Source organism: Apis laboriosa, unplaced genomic scaffold (genome assembly GCF_014066325.1).
Source record: "Apis laboriosa isolate Shangri-la unplaced genomic scaffold, ASM1406632v1 scaffold47_cov149, whole genome shotgun sequence".
In the NCBI taxonomy this organism is placed as follows: domain Eukaryota; kingdom Metazoa; phylum Arthropoda; class Insecta; order Hymenoptera; family Apidae; genus Apis; species Apis laboriosa.
Window position 1 is genome coordinate 2,207,032 of NW_025223437.1, and position 18,233 is coordinate 2,225,264.

Here is an 18,233-nt window from a genome sequence, read left to right on the forward strand (position 1 = left end):
TTTTGCGATTATAAAATATTTATTGTTATTACAATTAATCAAAATTCGATTATTGGAGAACTCTATTTAAATAATAAAACGAACATCGATTGCTTGATCTTAACTCTAAACTACAATGACAGAATGAAATTAAATTTTGAAATAAACATATCGAAAATATCGATAATTATTTTTCTAGAAAAAGAAAAAAAAAATATCACCGAATTTTTCAATTCGAACCACCATGTGAAACGTAAAATCCTCATCGCCGGATAGAAATGCAATGGAGGATACGTGACAGATTAGCAGAATTCGCTTTAAAACGGGCGAGTGTTCGAGCTTAAATAACGACGGTTCACGCCGACTAATTTCTCTGAAAAGACGCTTACGACTGGTACCAGAATCGGCGAGGGTCGTTAACGTCTTTCCAACCCCGTTCTTCCTTTGTCGATGGTCGCGTGGCTCGTCCTGAAAATTTATGACTCTGTGAAACCGAGTACCGGAATTACTAGGATGGAGAATGGATTGGGAGAGGAGGGGAAGGAGGTGAACGAAATAATTTCGAGAGCGAGCAGACACAAGGGACTCTGTAACTGTGGCGAAGCATTTCTGAAAAGCGATCGCGAGTGACGATTACGGAGGTGACGTAAGAAGTGGTGTGTAGTTAACAGTAATGGCGTTTTATTTGAACGCGTCTTTTACAACTTGGTGAAAGTGCCGGCCATTGTTTTCCGAGGATTTAGAGGAGGCTAATGAAGCTGTGATTGTATAGTGTGTTGAAATGATCGTTGTATACGAGCATGTTAATGAGGGATTATTTGAGGTCTCGTTGAAAACGAAATGGAGATTCTTACGAAGAAGATTGTTGAAGAGATGTCAAATTAGTTTTAGAAAATAGTTGCTGGAACAAGTAGTGTGGTAACACCAATCGAAATAATTTTGAATTAAATTTTTTCGACTGAAAGAAACTTAAAGAAAGAAATTATTCTTCCAAAGAAATAATCGTTTCATTATTAGAATACTTTCGATCGTTGTATTTTTATATATATAAAACTCAAAATCTGATTTAAAATCCTTTCGTATTTCGAGTCACGAAATTTTAAAAGAATAATAAAAGAAGTATCGAAGCGTTAAAGATATAATTTCGAATTTAATAGAAGAATTTTAAAAATCGGACAAAAGAAATTGGATTTGGATTTGGACTGAATAAATTCTCTTAAATAGTACAAAGTATGCGATGTTTGAAATCCAACACGGAACACGTGCATGAAAGCGAGCGGACGTAATTGGCAACAACAGATTGTTGATCGTAATCGACACACAATCGAAACGTTCCTCGCGGTAAAGCGGTTCTTGTACGAGAGCAGCTGTGAATCAAGAGCGAGGCAACTCTCGAGACCAGATGGTCCCAGACTGGTCGCCACTGAAAATCGATGCAAACGAAACGCAAAGAGGAAGTTAATGAGCCACGGGTATTTGCGATGCAAAGCTCGCGTATAGGTGAACGTATTTATAGTCGTTTTACGAACACGAAGGGTCAATGAAACATGTCGGTGAACAGATGCACGCGTTAATGTAGCGCGGATAACTTTTTAAACGTTTACGTTAAAAGAGGTGTGCCATTATGAGCGAATTATTTCGTTAATTTACAAATCGTTGTCGTTGTTCGTCAAAGGATAAACGAATGATAAATATTTTCTTAGGAGTCTAATAATAAAAGCATCATCAAGAATATTAAAAATTCGAATAATACGTACATCTGATACTCGAATTATTTATAAATGGTTTTTTCTCGGAGCTTGGCCTATTATTTATCTCAATAGAATGCAAAATGTTTCAAACTTTTCTAACAAATGAACGATAAATAAATATGTAAAATATATACAAAGGAAGGAAAGGAAGAGGAATTGATAAATAGGAAAGGAACAATGAATAAATTAATTAATTGTTACTAATATTCATATAGGATTCATCTTCTTCTTTATCACTCTCTACTTTCTCTTCCTCGCCATCTTTATCATTCTATACTCAACAGAACTTTTATCTCTCTTTATATTTCTTTTCCTTTCTTCCTAAATATCTCTTTATCGTACATTTGTTTAAAAAATGTTTTATATTCGTATTTTTTATATCATAATTTAACATTACTCGTTTCAAATGACAATTAAATTCGATTTTCATAGACATATATATATATATATATATATACATTCAAACAGAATGCAACAACTTGGAAATGCACATGGATCATCGCTTCCATCATGAAAAATCATAACTCATAATTCAAAATCAAAAAAAAAAAATAATCAAATTTACGAGACATAACTTCGACTTGTCGAAATTGAGAGAATGAAAACTTGTACAAGTCCGATCCCTTTTAAGAATTATTATTTACAGCTTCAGCTCCACTGTTCTCGCTCGAATGAAAGCTTACACGACGTATCCCTCGCGATCAAGACCACCCGTGCCCACCGTGTTCTCTCCTCGAGCAGAAAAGAAAAAAAAAAAAAGGAAGCGCTGTTCCCGCGGTAGCCTCGTCAGAGAGAGGAGAGAAGTCCCGACTTCTGACCACGACGTATCCCGAGGCGTTTAAAATAATGCTATTCGCGAACGAAAATGAGGCATTTTCGAATTTGCATTCGCCGTGGCCTCGAGCCATCGGTGTCCTCACCGCTCCCGGACTCTGAGTGCAGAGAACAGACACAACCACACGTTACACGCGTGTAAGTACGTACGATTGATCTGTGCAACGAGTTGAACATCGCTCGCGTCTTTTCGTAATCTATAATCGAAGCTTCCATTTTCTCTTGAATTTATATATATATATATATATATGAATATTGCGACGATTTTGAGATGCTTCGATGAATTTTTTTTTTTTTTGGAAATCTTAATACTCGTACATTCGTGGATTTAGGATGTAAAAATATAATATTCATTGGTAGGTGAAACAGGTTTTGGTTTTTAAACTTTCTCTGTATTCGTAAAAATATGATTTATGCACAAACAATCCGCAAATTCTGATCGTAATGATTAAGTTCTAAGAGATAAAATTAATCAAATCACATTTTATAAGAAATATTATTTAATCACTCTGATTATTTTCATTCGTATCATTTTATATAGCAAATAAATAATAACAAGTTGAATCAGAATTGAGAATGATTGATGAAAATATTAAGATAAAAAAGGATAGTTTGTATTAAGTAAAATTGAATCAGAATAATTATGGGATTATATTGGACTGAATAATTTTGATTCGATATTAAGACAGGAGATATCGACTTCGCGAATAATTCGATCAGACGAGAGAAATATCGAGAGAAATATATTCGAATATATGAGAGCACATTGTTTGTTCCTCGTTTTTTAATTCGATATTTTGCCGATATGGTACAACAAATATAATATTATTGTGATAATATCGATAATGGAATACGTAAACAAGCACGAAAATACCATTCTATTATGAAAGTTATTCAGCGGAAGGCCGACGTGGTCGTAATGAAATCACGTAATGGAAATCCGTCAATTCCCAACCAAATTAACATTGTACGATTTTATCAATTTACACTGCAATCTCGTTATTTCTCAATGCGTCCACATACGTGTAAAGGGATTGTAACATCCAAATGAATGGACTATTAAATTTTCACGGTCGATTCTTCAACGAGGATGGACAACGAATCGCAATTAACCCGAAATTTCGAATACGAAAACATTACACCCGCGACACGTTACACTTGTCGTGTAATATAATACTCGTTATTTCTTCGATTAGAATCGCGTATAGCCTATAAAGATTACATAAATCCGCGAAAAATTATATAACACATTATTAATTGAAAATCCACCTCAAAGACAATTGTATACAAGGAATTGCTGATAATAAATTAATAATTACTATTCTACTCCTCAATATGATATTTTGACTTCATGGTAAAACATAATCTATAAATGCTACTGCTTTCTATATTAATAAAATTAAAATTTTAATTCCTCATACTCTATTTAATTTAAATGAATAATAAAATATATTTATAATACGAATATATATCATTACAAAATAAAATGAAGCTCCATTTATATAAATAAGTTGAAACACTCATGTTGAATTTATATCTTTTATAATAATTGATCAAAATGCAATATCAATATCGGGGCAATAATATATAATGATAAAATAAATCCTGAAATAACTTATTATTAAAAAAATATTAAGAATTGAATCAAAATTTCATATATAATTAATATTTATTGATATTGGTAAATAAATTGTTGATATAATTATTTCAGTAAAATATGAAAGAAAAAAAGAACGCGATAAAAAAGTAAGAAAAAAAATTAATTTTTTGCGAAGCGATTCTCGATCACTTTTCCCCATCACGTGATCCCCATTCGAGAGAATTTTCACGTGGAACGACACGTTTTGCGGAAACGCGTGCTCGATTGGCCGACAACAGGGAGAATTTGCATACCGCGATGCCCTCCGGTAATTCGACGACGTCCACGCAAACTTACCGGCAGACTTCTAGTTTGCGACGTCGTACACGCGCTGAGGACACGCGCATGTCCTCAGAACGTGTTAGACCCTTTCTCACAGATTCCCCCCGGGTATACTCATCTTGGCACACGTGCATGCGGCTGGTCACTTGAAGCGGGGTGCCTCGCCGTTGTGCACACAAGAGGACACAAAGCGGCCACGACCATCTTCTCGGTAATTGTGGGTCCACACTTGTTGTACGTACGTATCCGCTGTTTGAGTATCGGTGTTACCAATGCCCTACAACATTTTCTAATTTTATGTATCCCTGTATCCGTATCGGAACTAGGAATGCGTCAACGATGCAATTCGCTAACGTAATTTGTTCGATAGTGATGGAAATCAATCAAAAACAATTTTCTTTCGAATTAATTTAATTACACGTGGCTTTTTTTAAGATTAAATTTACGAATTTACTTAAAACGAAGATTAATGAGAAAAAAGAGCGAAGTATCCTTCGAAACTTTGAGGGAAGATATGATGTATAGGAAAATTATATTTTACAATTACTCAAATTGCGATTTCTTTGTTCATTCCTTTTGAAAACTATTCATATTGATCTGACTATTGTTCAAACGATCCACAATTCATTTTAAAGTAAATTATTATCAACAAGCTCTTTCAAGCTTTCATTTGCATTCTTTGCATCAAAGAATTTTTTTTTCTTTTACACGTTTTCTTTTTCCTAGCACAGTCTGAATATTAACCAACCGACTCGTATACATTAATACACATTATGTGAAATTCCTGAAATTCCATTTTTTTTTCTTTTTTTTTCAGCTTCTAATTTTATTACCAAGAATATCACCGCTCGTATAAATACTTTCTTATTTCCTATCATTCGCGTATCTCAAAGATGTCATCTAGGAACGTTAAAAACGTTCTTTAGCATCCACCCCGCGGGTGAATGTTCATTATCCTAATGCACGACTTTGCTCCACGACTTTGTACGTATATTGATGACGCGCATTTAGACAACACTCTTAGAACTTACCCACACGCGCGTAGAAAACAAGGACGGATTGATTTTTGCAATTCGAGGCGCCAACGCGACGGGACAGCTGTTACTGAAATCGTTCCCCGCGATGTTCTTTCACTTTCTCCGACTAGTTCTCTCCCTCTATATTCGTAATTTATCGCGAGTGTCCGCAGACACAACCGTAACTAACCAATCGAAACAAGAGCAATTAAATTGCCTTGATCGACGAAAATTTAAATTAAAAATTAATGTAAAATGACTTGCATGTCATACGTTTGTATTTTTAAAAGTTTGTTTTATTTTTTTTAACAGACACATACAGCTTATCGTTACCAGAAATAGAAATAGATCAAAGAAATAGATGTAATATTATTTATATTATTTCGTAAAAATGAATGAAACTTGTTTCAAGCTTTCACGTTTGATTTCTTGTTTATATAGCGATAAAATAGAGGTTTTTAAAAAAAGAATCGTAAAATTATCAAAAAAATTTCTTATTGAAAAAAAAGAAGACACTTTTACTTTCTATCCAGATTTGAGATTAAATTCAAAGATGCAATGATCAATTCATAAACGAGGGTTAAAAAAATGAGAAATTTTAAACAACACTGTTTTGATCGATCGATGTTTTCTTACACAATTTTTGTGATCGATTTACCGTGCAATTATGATCAAAGTTAATTACAACTACGTTCATACGCGTATCTATATTAATGGAATTTGCATATGCTAATCGATCGCCCAAAGGCATCCAAAGGTCGATCTCCGTTATTGGCGCTGTAGAGCTTCTTCGATCGATTTCTTTCGGTTCAATTTAACATAATATTTAAAATACAAAAATTATTTGTACGGAATATTAAATATATATCGATTATATGATTCTAGATATAATTATACGATTCTGATATAAAAAAATAATATCGATAATGATTTATTCATTGCGAGCAATTTAAATTTGCATTAGATGAAAAGACGAAGATAGTGTCACACAACTTACGTAACTTACAACTTAATAACTTAATAATCTCAATCGAAATTTTTCGATATCGATTTTCCCGTTTTGTTTTAACTTTCACAATAGCACGAATATATCACTCGATATATGATTCGTCGCATTTTGCTTCAAAACAGTTTATTTACATTATTATATTACCATATAACTACATAACTACATTCGTGTTCAACCGTACACATGATTTTATTTTGCATTTATTAGACTACCATAAATCAATCTCTCAAAAAAACCTTACCATATATATATACATCCTTTCGAAATTTTACTCCACGTAAAGATTCATAACAGAGTTGCGATTCATTAACCCGTTGAAAACTGGTTAAAAATTTCGAACGAAGTAATTACATTTATTCATACCTCTTATAATCGATCCCGTTTCTCATGTAATCTCAAGCCATTACAATTATTATTATTACATTTTGAACGATAAATTATCGAGGTAACTTTCACTCGTAACTTCGATTATTAAATTGTTCCCCATCACTGATTCATAAACACAGATTGCCGATCATCGTTCAAAGATACAAATTCGATCGTTACCCCTGTCGTTCATCAACGAACGGACAACAAGTTTTTCTTCGCGTTCAACTTGGCGGCGACAAGGGGACCGCCCGACGACCTCTAGAAAACGAAAACGGTGTGCGATACGCCGCGACTCGTGCCCCGTGCAACGAAGAAAAGAAGAAGGAAAAGAAAAAAAAAAAGAAAGGAGAAAGAAGGAAGGAAGCGGAGGTGGATAAGGCGGACGGCGAAGCGAAAGGGGGCGAGAGGGAGCCAGAAGGTGGAAAGAGAAAACCAGTCCCCTCGGCCTTACCTTCGTCGTCCCCTTGCATCGACGACGTCGCAGCAACTCTGCCCGCTCGGAGGCTGAGAATAAATATCGCCGCGGCGACGAGAACGTTCTTTGCCTCTCGAGTTTCGTGGTTGATGGTACTCCTCGGCCTGCTGGGTTCCTTTAATACCCCCTCGACTGTTGCACAGTCTCGTATTTATCGGTGTTTATACGGCGGAGGTTAACGTTGCGGGGACCGGTGTAATGATTTATGCCGCGCAGAGGGAGAGAGAGAGAGAGGGAGAGGGGGGGGGGGGGGAAGGTGGAACGAGAGCTCGAACGCGCACATCGAGAGGGGGTGATGTTGCTCCGTTGATTTAAGATTGCGGTATCCTTGATGCGCTCGTCTCTCTGACGAGCGTGCTCGTGCGTTATTGTGGGAAAAAGATTTCGAGATGTCGATATGGTGGTAATTGAGGATTCGGATTACGAGTTGAAAATTAGAGGATTGTTTAGAGGGGAGAGAAGTGCAGGTAAGGCATCTCAGTAACATTGGAAAAATGTACGTTGTTCGTATGTACGTTGATGAAATTATGATCGATCTGATTGACATGTGGTGGAGTAAAATTTATTATTATTATTATTATTCGCATTAATGGAGATCTGATTGATTCGAATGATTTTACGAATGGGATATTTAAAAATTTGTGATAAGCAAATTCTTGAATAAATGTACGATATAATATATAAGATTGTTTGTATTGTAGGAATTATCTGATTCTCTGTGTTGAAGTCTGGAGAACGCGCTTTGCGGATCAATTGAGAATTAAATGGCTTAAAAGAAAACACGAAGTGCATTGAAACAGAAGAGAATTCGTGTACATTGCTGCGTGGGTTGTACGATAAATCAATGTTACCTCTTAAGCCAGCAGTAATATTTTAAAAACGTCAATGGAACATGATCAATCGTGAAACGTACAGGAAATACCAGACGCCTCGGTGTTGTGAAAAATCAAAGAAGAAAAGTAATGCGTGAATACGATTCACGTCCGTGAAAGAATTAATACAACGTCGTATAATCGAAATATCCGAGAAGTGTATTTGAAAAACGAAAATTAAACTTTTGGTAAATTAATTGTATTTGAATTAACGAGAAAAGTAATTATGACGGTTAATTATTAAGAAAAAACGAATATCCAGATACGGTGTGCAAATGTAACTCTAAATTACAATCTCTGATAAGACGCAGTCTGAAACGGTAAACCTGATTTCACTCATAAATTCGTTCGCGTCGTGTTTCACGCTTTCAAATATCTCCAAACGTATTTCTAACCTGAATCCGAACAACGAAGCAAAATTATGCACGATCTACTTTATACCAGTTACAGTTACGTATCCTTATTTTCCAATAACAGCTAGCTCCATATTTCATTTCCATAACATTCCGAATTTTTGTAACGGATATGAAAATCACTATTTTATATTACAAGTCCTTTCGTTTTATCCCACTAATCATCGTTATACCTTTGTCTATATTAATTTTATTATATAATATCCTTCTACTAATAGAAATAACTTCAACGAATAAAAATTCCTCCAAAACTACTCGCCATTTTTTTTCGCTGAGGGAAAAGAGTGAAATTAAATTTAAAAATTCCTCCACGCATGTTACAAGCACTCCCTCCCTATTTTCTATTTCTATTTCACGTTTTCAAGAATAATAGCGAAAATTTGCCGGCATTTTATTCTCGAAACGAAACCACGGTTCCGTTAAAATCGCGAAACCGGAAGGATATCCGCGCAACGAAGGCAGGAGCCGTACTTTGGAACAAAGCCGGGGCCAGGATCTCGGTGTGTACACAAGCTTGGAAATGAATCCAGCCTTCCCTCTCTTCGCAAACCATCGTCCACCAAAACCTCCGTCCATCCTCCCTTCCACTTTTCTCTCATTCGTCGGACCAACCCAGCCGGGGGTTTCGCTTTCCCTCGTTAAACATTGTTCCCCCCCCCTCCCCTCTCTCTCCCCAGGTTAATTGCCTTATTAATACATATGGAAAATCCACGGGCGCGGTATCCAAGGGGTATGGAAGGATACTTGCGCGTTCCATTCGATCGGCCGAAAATCAAAAACAACGCGACCAGATCATCGTCGGCTTTTGTCGTCGTCGTCGACCAACCGCGAGGATCGATAAATTAAATCGAGCCGGTTGAAATGGCGCGCGACCTCGTTAGAGGGAAAGTTAGCCGCGCTAATGTCAGCGTGTGCACCGTTGTTTTGACTTCTAAATGGCGGCCGTAAACCGTGGCTTCGCCTTGGTTGAATGTACGTGAAGTGAATCGGCTGTTCTTTCCACGGCTCGTTCCATTTTTATCGTGTAAGTAACGGAAATAAAAATTTCGGCTCATTTAAAAAGGGGAAGAAAAGATTAAGAGATCAAGTTGTAACAAGAGTGTTAACAATTTTGTCGTTTTATCCCCTTCAATATTTATGATTAATAAATTGCGGCCTTTAAATGGTTATGGAGTGAAAACGATAAATTGGGTACCAATTCGTTCCATTTTTATTGTGTAAATCAATAAAAGAAATTTTGATGAAAAATCGAGAAATGTTAATATTTTGTGTCATTTTGTCTCATAATATTTGTTTATGAGTTACGCGCTCTTAAATCTTAAGTAGCTACGATACAAAAACGATAAATCGTTTCATTTCTCTATTGTGCGAAACAATGGGAAAAATTTTGGTTAATTTAAAAGGGAAAAAATTGAGGAATGAAATGGGAGATGCAATTAGTCATAAGAATATCCAAGTACGTTTTGTCTTCTCTAATGTTCACTTATGACTTATAAATAGCGGTCATAAAGTTTAGCTATGAATCGCATACGTTACGGCGTGGAAACGATGAATGGAAGTCGAGGATTTTCTTTCGTTCTTTCTGTTTTTATCACTCTAAAACGAGAGAAAACTTGATAAGTGTATTTAAAAAGAAGTGAGAGAGGAAGCTATTTTAAACATTGTTTCCTTTGATACTCGTTACGAAAAGTAATCGAATGTGACTTCCGGAATAGTGTGATTTCCGGAATAGTTTTTGGATCCATGAAAAGGTAATCAATCGGAATTTAAAGCGAAAGATAAAATATTTATATCGCGTTTTGGAACTTCTTTCAACTTACTATCAAGTCTCTTGATTGCAATTCTGGAATTTGTTCGTTCACACAACGTTTTAAAAATATATATCGTGAGATATAGTTTATACGTGATATATTTCTGTAATTATCACTTTTGTAAAAACTTTTGTATGAAATCCGCGAATTTTTATTTTATTACTAGCACAAAAGAATTCAAAGTGAAATTCACGTGAAGAATTTCTTGAAATTAAACTTAAACGAAGAAGTTGAGCATACTGGAGGTTTTTAATCATTTTTAATTGCAGACGGAAATGTGAGGCCGACGTAAAGGAGGCGAAGGCGGAGCTGGCGCAACGCAATATGTTCCCTAGCGCTCAAATTAAAATGAGGTAAATAGAACTACGCTCAATTTATACCTACCTCTTAAAGATCAACGCTTAATATACCGTGGAACACGGAGAAAATGATACATCTCGATGCAATTGAAATTCTTCGATCTTGCGTAACGTCTCACAATTGATCGTGGCGTGTAACGAGAATTGCTCACGAACGCATAAATCTCAATAATGAAAACGGTGTAATATCTTTCCTCTTGCTAAACTGATAAATCAATTGAATTAATTCGAAACGACGGACGATAAAAATTAACACGAAATAATTCTCTTCGAAATTGATATCAGAAGTAATTTTAAAGTTATAATCTTCAAAAATTTGCATCCCCTCTTAAGAGTATCGATTCGCATCGAAATTAACGCAGAATAATATTCTCAAGAGTTTGAAAGAAAACACTACCCTTTTCGAAACAACAGCTTGAAAAAAATTGTAATCTCTCCGCCATCATTTTCGCCAAAGCATCGAAGCAAACGCTTCGAATCCTCGTAGAAGGAACAGGGCCTGATGGTGGTTAATGTTGAAAGTATCTTTTTCAGATTGCTGTCGCCAAGCAGTTCGCCGGCCACGTCGCCCACAATGTCCAATTCTTCATCACCGACGCCACCGACTCCGGCTGCAGCATCCTACAACCAGAAGATGACCGGAATACCCTGCGTGGCAGCCGCTTCCAGGTACACGGCTCCAGTCCACATCGACGTAGGTGGAACGATATACACCTCCTCGCTCGAAACTCTGACCAAGTAAGTGTGCCCAATATCTTTAAAATTCGTTAAAAATAATATATTACGATTTTCGAGTATCGATAAAGATCGAAAGGGTTAAAGGTCGAATGTCCTAGTATTGTGGAAAGTTCGAAAGAACGTTTTAATATATTACGCGCTGAAAAGTGAAATCTGATAATGAATGCGAGATAGAGATTTTTACCAAGTATCGAGAGACGTTCGACAACATTCCAACGGGAAAGTTGAAATCGACTTCGAATATCTTGGTTTAATCAATTTTTGATTGATCCATCTTCATCGCATTTTTTATTACTTCAATAAAGATATATTTAGAATTTTATATTATATTTGGAATTTTCTTATTCGAAAATATATTATCAAAGATGATCGCGAATATTATTGTAAAGTGGATATTAAATCATTATCTGAAAGCAAAGGTCTTAAGCGATTTCGCGAAAAGCGTTTCCACAGTCCGAAGAATTCCATGGCGAGAGAGTAGAAAGGGAGCGTGATGTCCGGATCGCGGAAACGTGACCATCGACAACGCTCCAGGATGTTCGTAGCAGGCAATATCTCAGAGAACATATCGTTCGTAATCAGGCACACCGTTACCATACCCGACAGTGTCCAAAGGCTATTTGCGGTATATTCGTGCACTTTATGCATAAAAGAGACGTAACGTGAAAGCACAGCGCCGGTTTGCGCCAAGAAGACGCTTTAATCTTATACCATTTTGATGTCTAAAGTCTTGGTAACCAAATCGAGAAATATTACTGATCATCTAAAAACTCGATTAAATCTTAAACCGCTATAAGTCTAAAAATATGAATCTATAGAGAAGTCCTCTAGTCTTCAATGAAGGATCATTAAAAACCTGAAACCTTGTTCTTTAAAATACCTCTTTATTTATCTCGATACGACTTCCGGTTCCCGAAATATCATCGTACAAAGAAAAGAGTGGTTTTTAATCGTACCAAATCCAATTGTATCCTATTAAAATTAGAAAAACTTTGAATCGTTGTAACTCCGAAGATAATGACTTCCGGTCAACGAGTGAACGATCGTTGGAAGCGTGAGATTTTCCACTTTAAAACGCTTTTCGATTTATTTCGATACGACTTCCGGTTCCCGAAATATCATCATACAAAGAAAAGAGTGATTTTTAATCGTACCAAATCCAATTGTATTCTATTAAAATTAGAAAAACTTTGAATCGTTGTAACTCCGAAGATAATGACTTCCGGTCAACGAGTGAACGATCGTTGGAAGCGTGAGATTTTCCACTTTAAAATGCTTTTCGATTTATTTCGATACGACTTCCGGTTCCCGAGATATCGTCGTGTAAAGAAAAGAGTAATTTTTAATCGTTTACCGTCTTCTTTTTGGTAGCTTACATGGACTCGCGCTCACCTATCCCAAACACCAGACAAATGACAGACGCGATTCTTGGAAAAGTACACGCGATATCTGGAACAACATAGTAAACATTTCCGGGAAAAAATATAGGTCATTAAATCGCGACTTTTTTTTCTTAAGCGCTACGGTGAACTTTGAATTCTTATAACTCGACAATGAATTGTGATATCGAGACGAATCAAAAAGTGACTTCATTGGTATAGTTTCTTCTATATTCTGAATAAATATAATAAATATTAATAACATATGACATGTATAATATAATATGACATGTTTTCTATTAGAGAAAAGAAATCTTTTCAAACTTTTCATCTCCTCACTGATCAACTATATACACGTCTCGATATAATAACGATAAATCTATTATTGATCGATGTTAATAAATTTCGATTCACGACGAGCACATATCGCGTATACTTGCTTCGTTTTCTCGTGTTGCTTCGAGAGTAGTCGCGTAGCACGGTGAACCATAGAATGGTACCGCGATACAGTTACTGTTCATCCAATCCGATATTCACGGCGATACTCGTTACGATCCACGTAGGCCAACTAACCTGGACATGGATGGATATCCAATTTCCCCCAAAGAGATGTAAAATATAATCGTTAAATCCTCGAAACCGAAGGAATAGTAAAGTTAATTCTAATTGGCAAGCTGCTGTCTGTTATCGCGGTGGATCGTTAGCCGAATTCTGAAATCAAGCATCGTGTTCCAATCCTCTCCTTCTTTAATAATTTAATATATTTCTTTCCTTCTTTAATAATTATTTTTTATTATATTTATTATTATATTTTTTATTATATTTATTATTTTTCTCTCCTTCTTTAATAATTTATATATTAATTTAATATATGTTTATATTTTAATATAATTTAATAAATTATATGAATAATATAAATATATGAAATTCAAATTTTAAAGAAACGAGAAGAGAAATTCATGAAAAATTTCTTAATCTTTACCCGAATCATTTATTATTCCTTAAACCTGTCATCATTTGCATGATAATTTCCGCACAAAAAAGTTTAGCATCGAATTGCAATCTATCGATTTCCCTATTCGCATCAATTAACCATAATAAACTTAAGAGAAGAATCTTTATCTTGAGCCAAGAAGAAAACAAAATTCAAACTCGGTCGGCAATTGAAAAGATGGGTTGAAACGAGAACGAGGGACGAGATTCGATAGAAGTCTTTCGCTTTCGTGGTTCGCCGAGATCTCCTTAGATCCAAACAGATCCAATTTTAATCTCTAAAGGAACGAATGGAAGTGTCGCGCGAAACGAAATGAGAAAGGTGAGACCGATCGTGGATACGTGGTAAGAAAAACCGCCTGGACAACCTCACCGCCATCCCCTTCTTCCGTCACGCTTCACTCCACTTCCCTCCACTTCGTTCACAAACCGTCGACCTTATTGTTTTGTCGAAAGCGAGATTACTGTGCCCGCTCGATCGTATCGAAGGGGGAGGGGGGAGAAAAAAAAGGAACTCGCGACAAGGTCTGCGCGACCGTTGTTGCCGTGTTTTTCCTTCATCTCAGGCCTTATACGAATATCTTATCGATTGCTGGGATTATTTAACGTGATTATTTATACGTGCGAGTGTGTGGGTGTAAAAGTTTCTTCCAAACAACAAAGATCGATTTCAATGTAAAAATGACTCGATTCTTGGTGTGACTAACAAAAAGGAAGTGTGTACTGGTGTTCGAAAAAATTAGACGTGAGACTTGAGAAAGTAATTCAACGATAATTGAAATGTTTTATTAACTTGTTAATAAAATAGTTTTATCAAGATTCGTAGAAAGTATCGATCGAAGAAAGCAATTTTGATGAGGGAAGAAAATTTCATACTATGTGTAGCGAAAAGTAAAGTATAAATATAGCATTTAGAAGAGAATTTAAATAATTTAAATTCCAAACTGCCAACAAAGATCGATTTCAATGTAAAAATGACTCCATTCTTGGTGTGATTAAGAAAAAGGAAATATACTGGTGTTCGAAAAAATTAGATGTGAGACTTGAGAAAGTAATTCAATAATTTAAACTCCAAACTGCCAACAAAGATCGATTTCAATGTAAAAATGACTCGATTTTTGGTGTGACTAAGAAAAAGGTAGTGCGTACTGGTGTTCGAAAAAATTAGATGTGAAACTTGAGAAAGTAATTCGTTAAATTCCAAACTGCCAACAAAGATCGATTTCAATGTAAAAATGACTCGATTCTTGGTGTGACTAAAAAAAAGAGAATACTGGTGTTCGAAAAAATTAGATGTGAGACTTGAGAAAGTAATTCAACGATAATTGAAATGTTTTATTAACTTGTTAATAAAATAGTTTTATCAAGATTCGTAGAAAGTATCGATCGAAGAAGGCAATTTTGATGAGGGAAGAAAGTTTTATACTATGTGTAGCGAGAAGTAAAGTATAAAAGTATAGCGCAGCACTTAGAAAAGAGGGGGGAATTTAAATAATTTAATGGGATACAGGTTCTTTGATTGAAATAGGATTAACGGGAATGAAAAGATCGATCTTCTCTGTTTAGACTTGCAAAAGCGAGCTAGTCACTTCCTGGTGTAACCATCGAATGCATTTTACATACTGTGGAAGGAAAAAAAAAAAAAAAATGCATAAGCGAAAGGCAGTAAAAGTCACGATCGTTTCAATACATGGCGCATTGTATGATAAGTAAGTTACACCTTTCACCCATTAAACGCACGCCGAATCGCGCCTAAAACGTCTGGCTAGATAGATACGATTCAACGCCACGAATCGAATCGCTTTAATGGGCTGTTTGCTTCGAAAACTGTGTGTAAAATTTCTTTCGATTGAATTTTCTCGAGATATATTTATTTTCTCGCAAAACATAGAGAATTGAATACGAATCGATTATCGGCAATCTTTAATATTAATAAATCTGGATAATTAGTGTCTGAAATATATTTTCCAGACACTTTTGTCAAATTTTGTTAAAGTTATCCAAAAAAGATATTCCGAGTTTTCAGTTTATACTCCACAATGATAGAAAAAACGAAATGAAAATTCACTTTGGATCGTCGTTTACGCTAAAAGTCCACCACGTTAATTGAGAGCGAGATTCATTTCAGATAGAATTTTCAAAAATATTAAAATTTATTTTCTCACGGTGGAAGATAAGAATCTTTTATTTCGTAGTTGTACGAATGCCTGTACATTCCATCTATATATAATTTCGCAAAAGTGATATCGAAACGTTGCAGAATAGTTTCGTACCCCCGTGTTACACGAAAAATTGATTTACGCGAGATAAATTATCGTGTAACGGCACACCACTCGAGATCGTATCGAAGATAGTGATTTCCCAAGCTGAGACACCTACGAGGATTTATACTCTGTTCGAGAAACGAACGACAATGGGCAGCGATCCATAATAACGATGATGGATAGATAAGATTACAATCGGCAAGTTGCGAAAGAGAGAACCGTTCTTGAATCGTCGTTGGAAAATATTTTCTCGAATCAAACTTTGGCGAAAGGGATGGGCGAAAGAAAGAAAGAAATGACGAGTGTACGTGGATACGGAATTCTACCGGTTTATTATTATAGGCATAATATGGGATGTTGCAACAGAAAATTATTTTCGCTTGATGGCATCATAAATATCGGACGAAACGTTGTATTAATCATATTATGATGTTTAATGTGAACAAAAACAATTTGAGAATTTTCAAGAACGGGATAATACCCGTGAAAATTTATGGTGATTACTTTGAGTTATTAGAGAGTACAATCTATGAAATCATTCTTCACTACTCCTTTATCCGTGAAAAACGTTTCACGAACAGTTGTATATTTTCATGAAGATTAATAAAACAAATTCCTTGTATATAATTATTAGAAACGTTCATTTTTACTCGAATCCAATATGATACCGATGATATAATTTTAAAGATCTCTAGAATTTTTATAGACTTTCCAAATAAAATTTACAACTCTAAAAAATCTTCAAATACTCTCTAAAGTTCTCAAAATACTAGATCAACATATCTACAAGATCTTTCAAGCCTTCGATATATATTTCAAATTTTCTTAAAGATCCATGAATCTGATCGATCGTTGAAATCGTTACCTTTCAACTTAAGTTTTCAAAATTTTTATCTTTCCTCAATAAATCTTACCTTCCTGATCATCGTCGTCGCGTCGATGAAATTTTCGAAACGAAACTGATCTGAAACCAGGCAACGCACCGTTTCTTCTTCCGCGCACTTTCAGAAATTACGTAACCATCGATCATTAGTTTGCGCTTCCGGTATCACGTAATCCCTAAAACATCGTCCATCATCCCGCCGGACCGGAGAGTCCTGTTGAAGACTTAGCAACGCCCTCGGGCAATCCCATGGAGATCCACCTAGTCCTCGTTTCCTCGCCCTTCGGTCCACCACGTGCAATTTGCCCAACTCTGACAAAGCGATCCTGTATTGGTCGAGATGTTTCGTTCTTGCACGCTCACATATACGCATCTACGAGCGAACTCTCGAGTCCATTGTCGCTTGCGCGCATCGAACCACGGCATATATTAAACCGTGTCTCGTACGTATCATCAGCGTGTACAATATTACCAACCGGAGCCACTCTTGTTGCTAACTTTTCATATCGAAACAAAGAACGAGGGAAACGAGTTTATAAACCGATTTCCGACAAAAGGAAAACGAATCGTATTTATATTTATTAAAGAGAGTGAATGAGAAATAAGAAAACTTTACAAATCTTTCGTATAGATACAATTTCGATAGAATTCTTTTTTTTCGAAAATTTATTTTTAGGTTATATTCCATAACGTCATTGACAATGAAACATGGAAAATTCGATTCAACTCGCGAGAGGATCGTAATATCGATGTATTCACACTGATGTATCAATATTCGCGATCGATTCTAAAAATTAATAACAATAAAAAATCTAAACAATAAAAAAAATAGAAGAATCGAATTATGACCGGTTGAAATGTAGAATCTTTAGAATTTAATTCAGGGATACATCCGATGCATTGTGTAATGTCGGACAATGGGTGATCGCGGCACGAACGCATATATATCCACGCGTGGACCAAAAGCAGGGCAGGAATCTGAGTGATGTGAGCCGATCGTTTAGCGTTTTCCCATAGCGAGCGGATCTGACCCGGGATCGGACCTCGGCCGGTCGGTGGGCCCAACAAATCGCCCCGGGTAATCACGCCGCTCGTCCTCCGCCCCTGGTACCGTTTCCTCCCCCGCACACCCACCCTTACCGACCGAGGATCCAACTCAAGAGCAAC

The 18,233-nt window shown here is 35.9% G+C and overlaps 1 protein-coding gene across 2 annotated transcripts in view; it reads left to right on the forward strand.

Annotated features, from left to right (window-relative positions):
• LOC122716601 (BTB/POZ domain-containing protein kctd15-like) overlaps positions 1-18,233 on the forward strand; it is a 40,158-nt gene that overhangs the window by 13,146 nt on the left and 8,779 nt on the right. Inside the window, exons 1-3 of one of the 2 annotated variants that reach the window (XM_043939850.1) lie at positions 4,657-4,723; positions 10,720-10,803; positions 11,344-11,547. In XM_043939850.1, the coding sequence (XP_043795785.1) occupies positions 10,775-10,803; positions 11,344-11,547 (233 nt within the window). In that variant the 5' untranslated portion in view covers positions 4,657-4,723; positions 10,720-10,774. Of the gene's footprint in view, positions 1-4,656; positions 4,724-10,719; positions 10,804-11,343; positions 11,548-18,233 lie in introns of those variants that run through there. The other variant, XM_043939849.1, reaches the window with a different exon arrangement.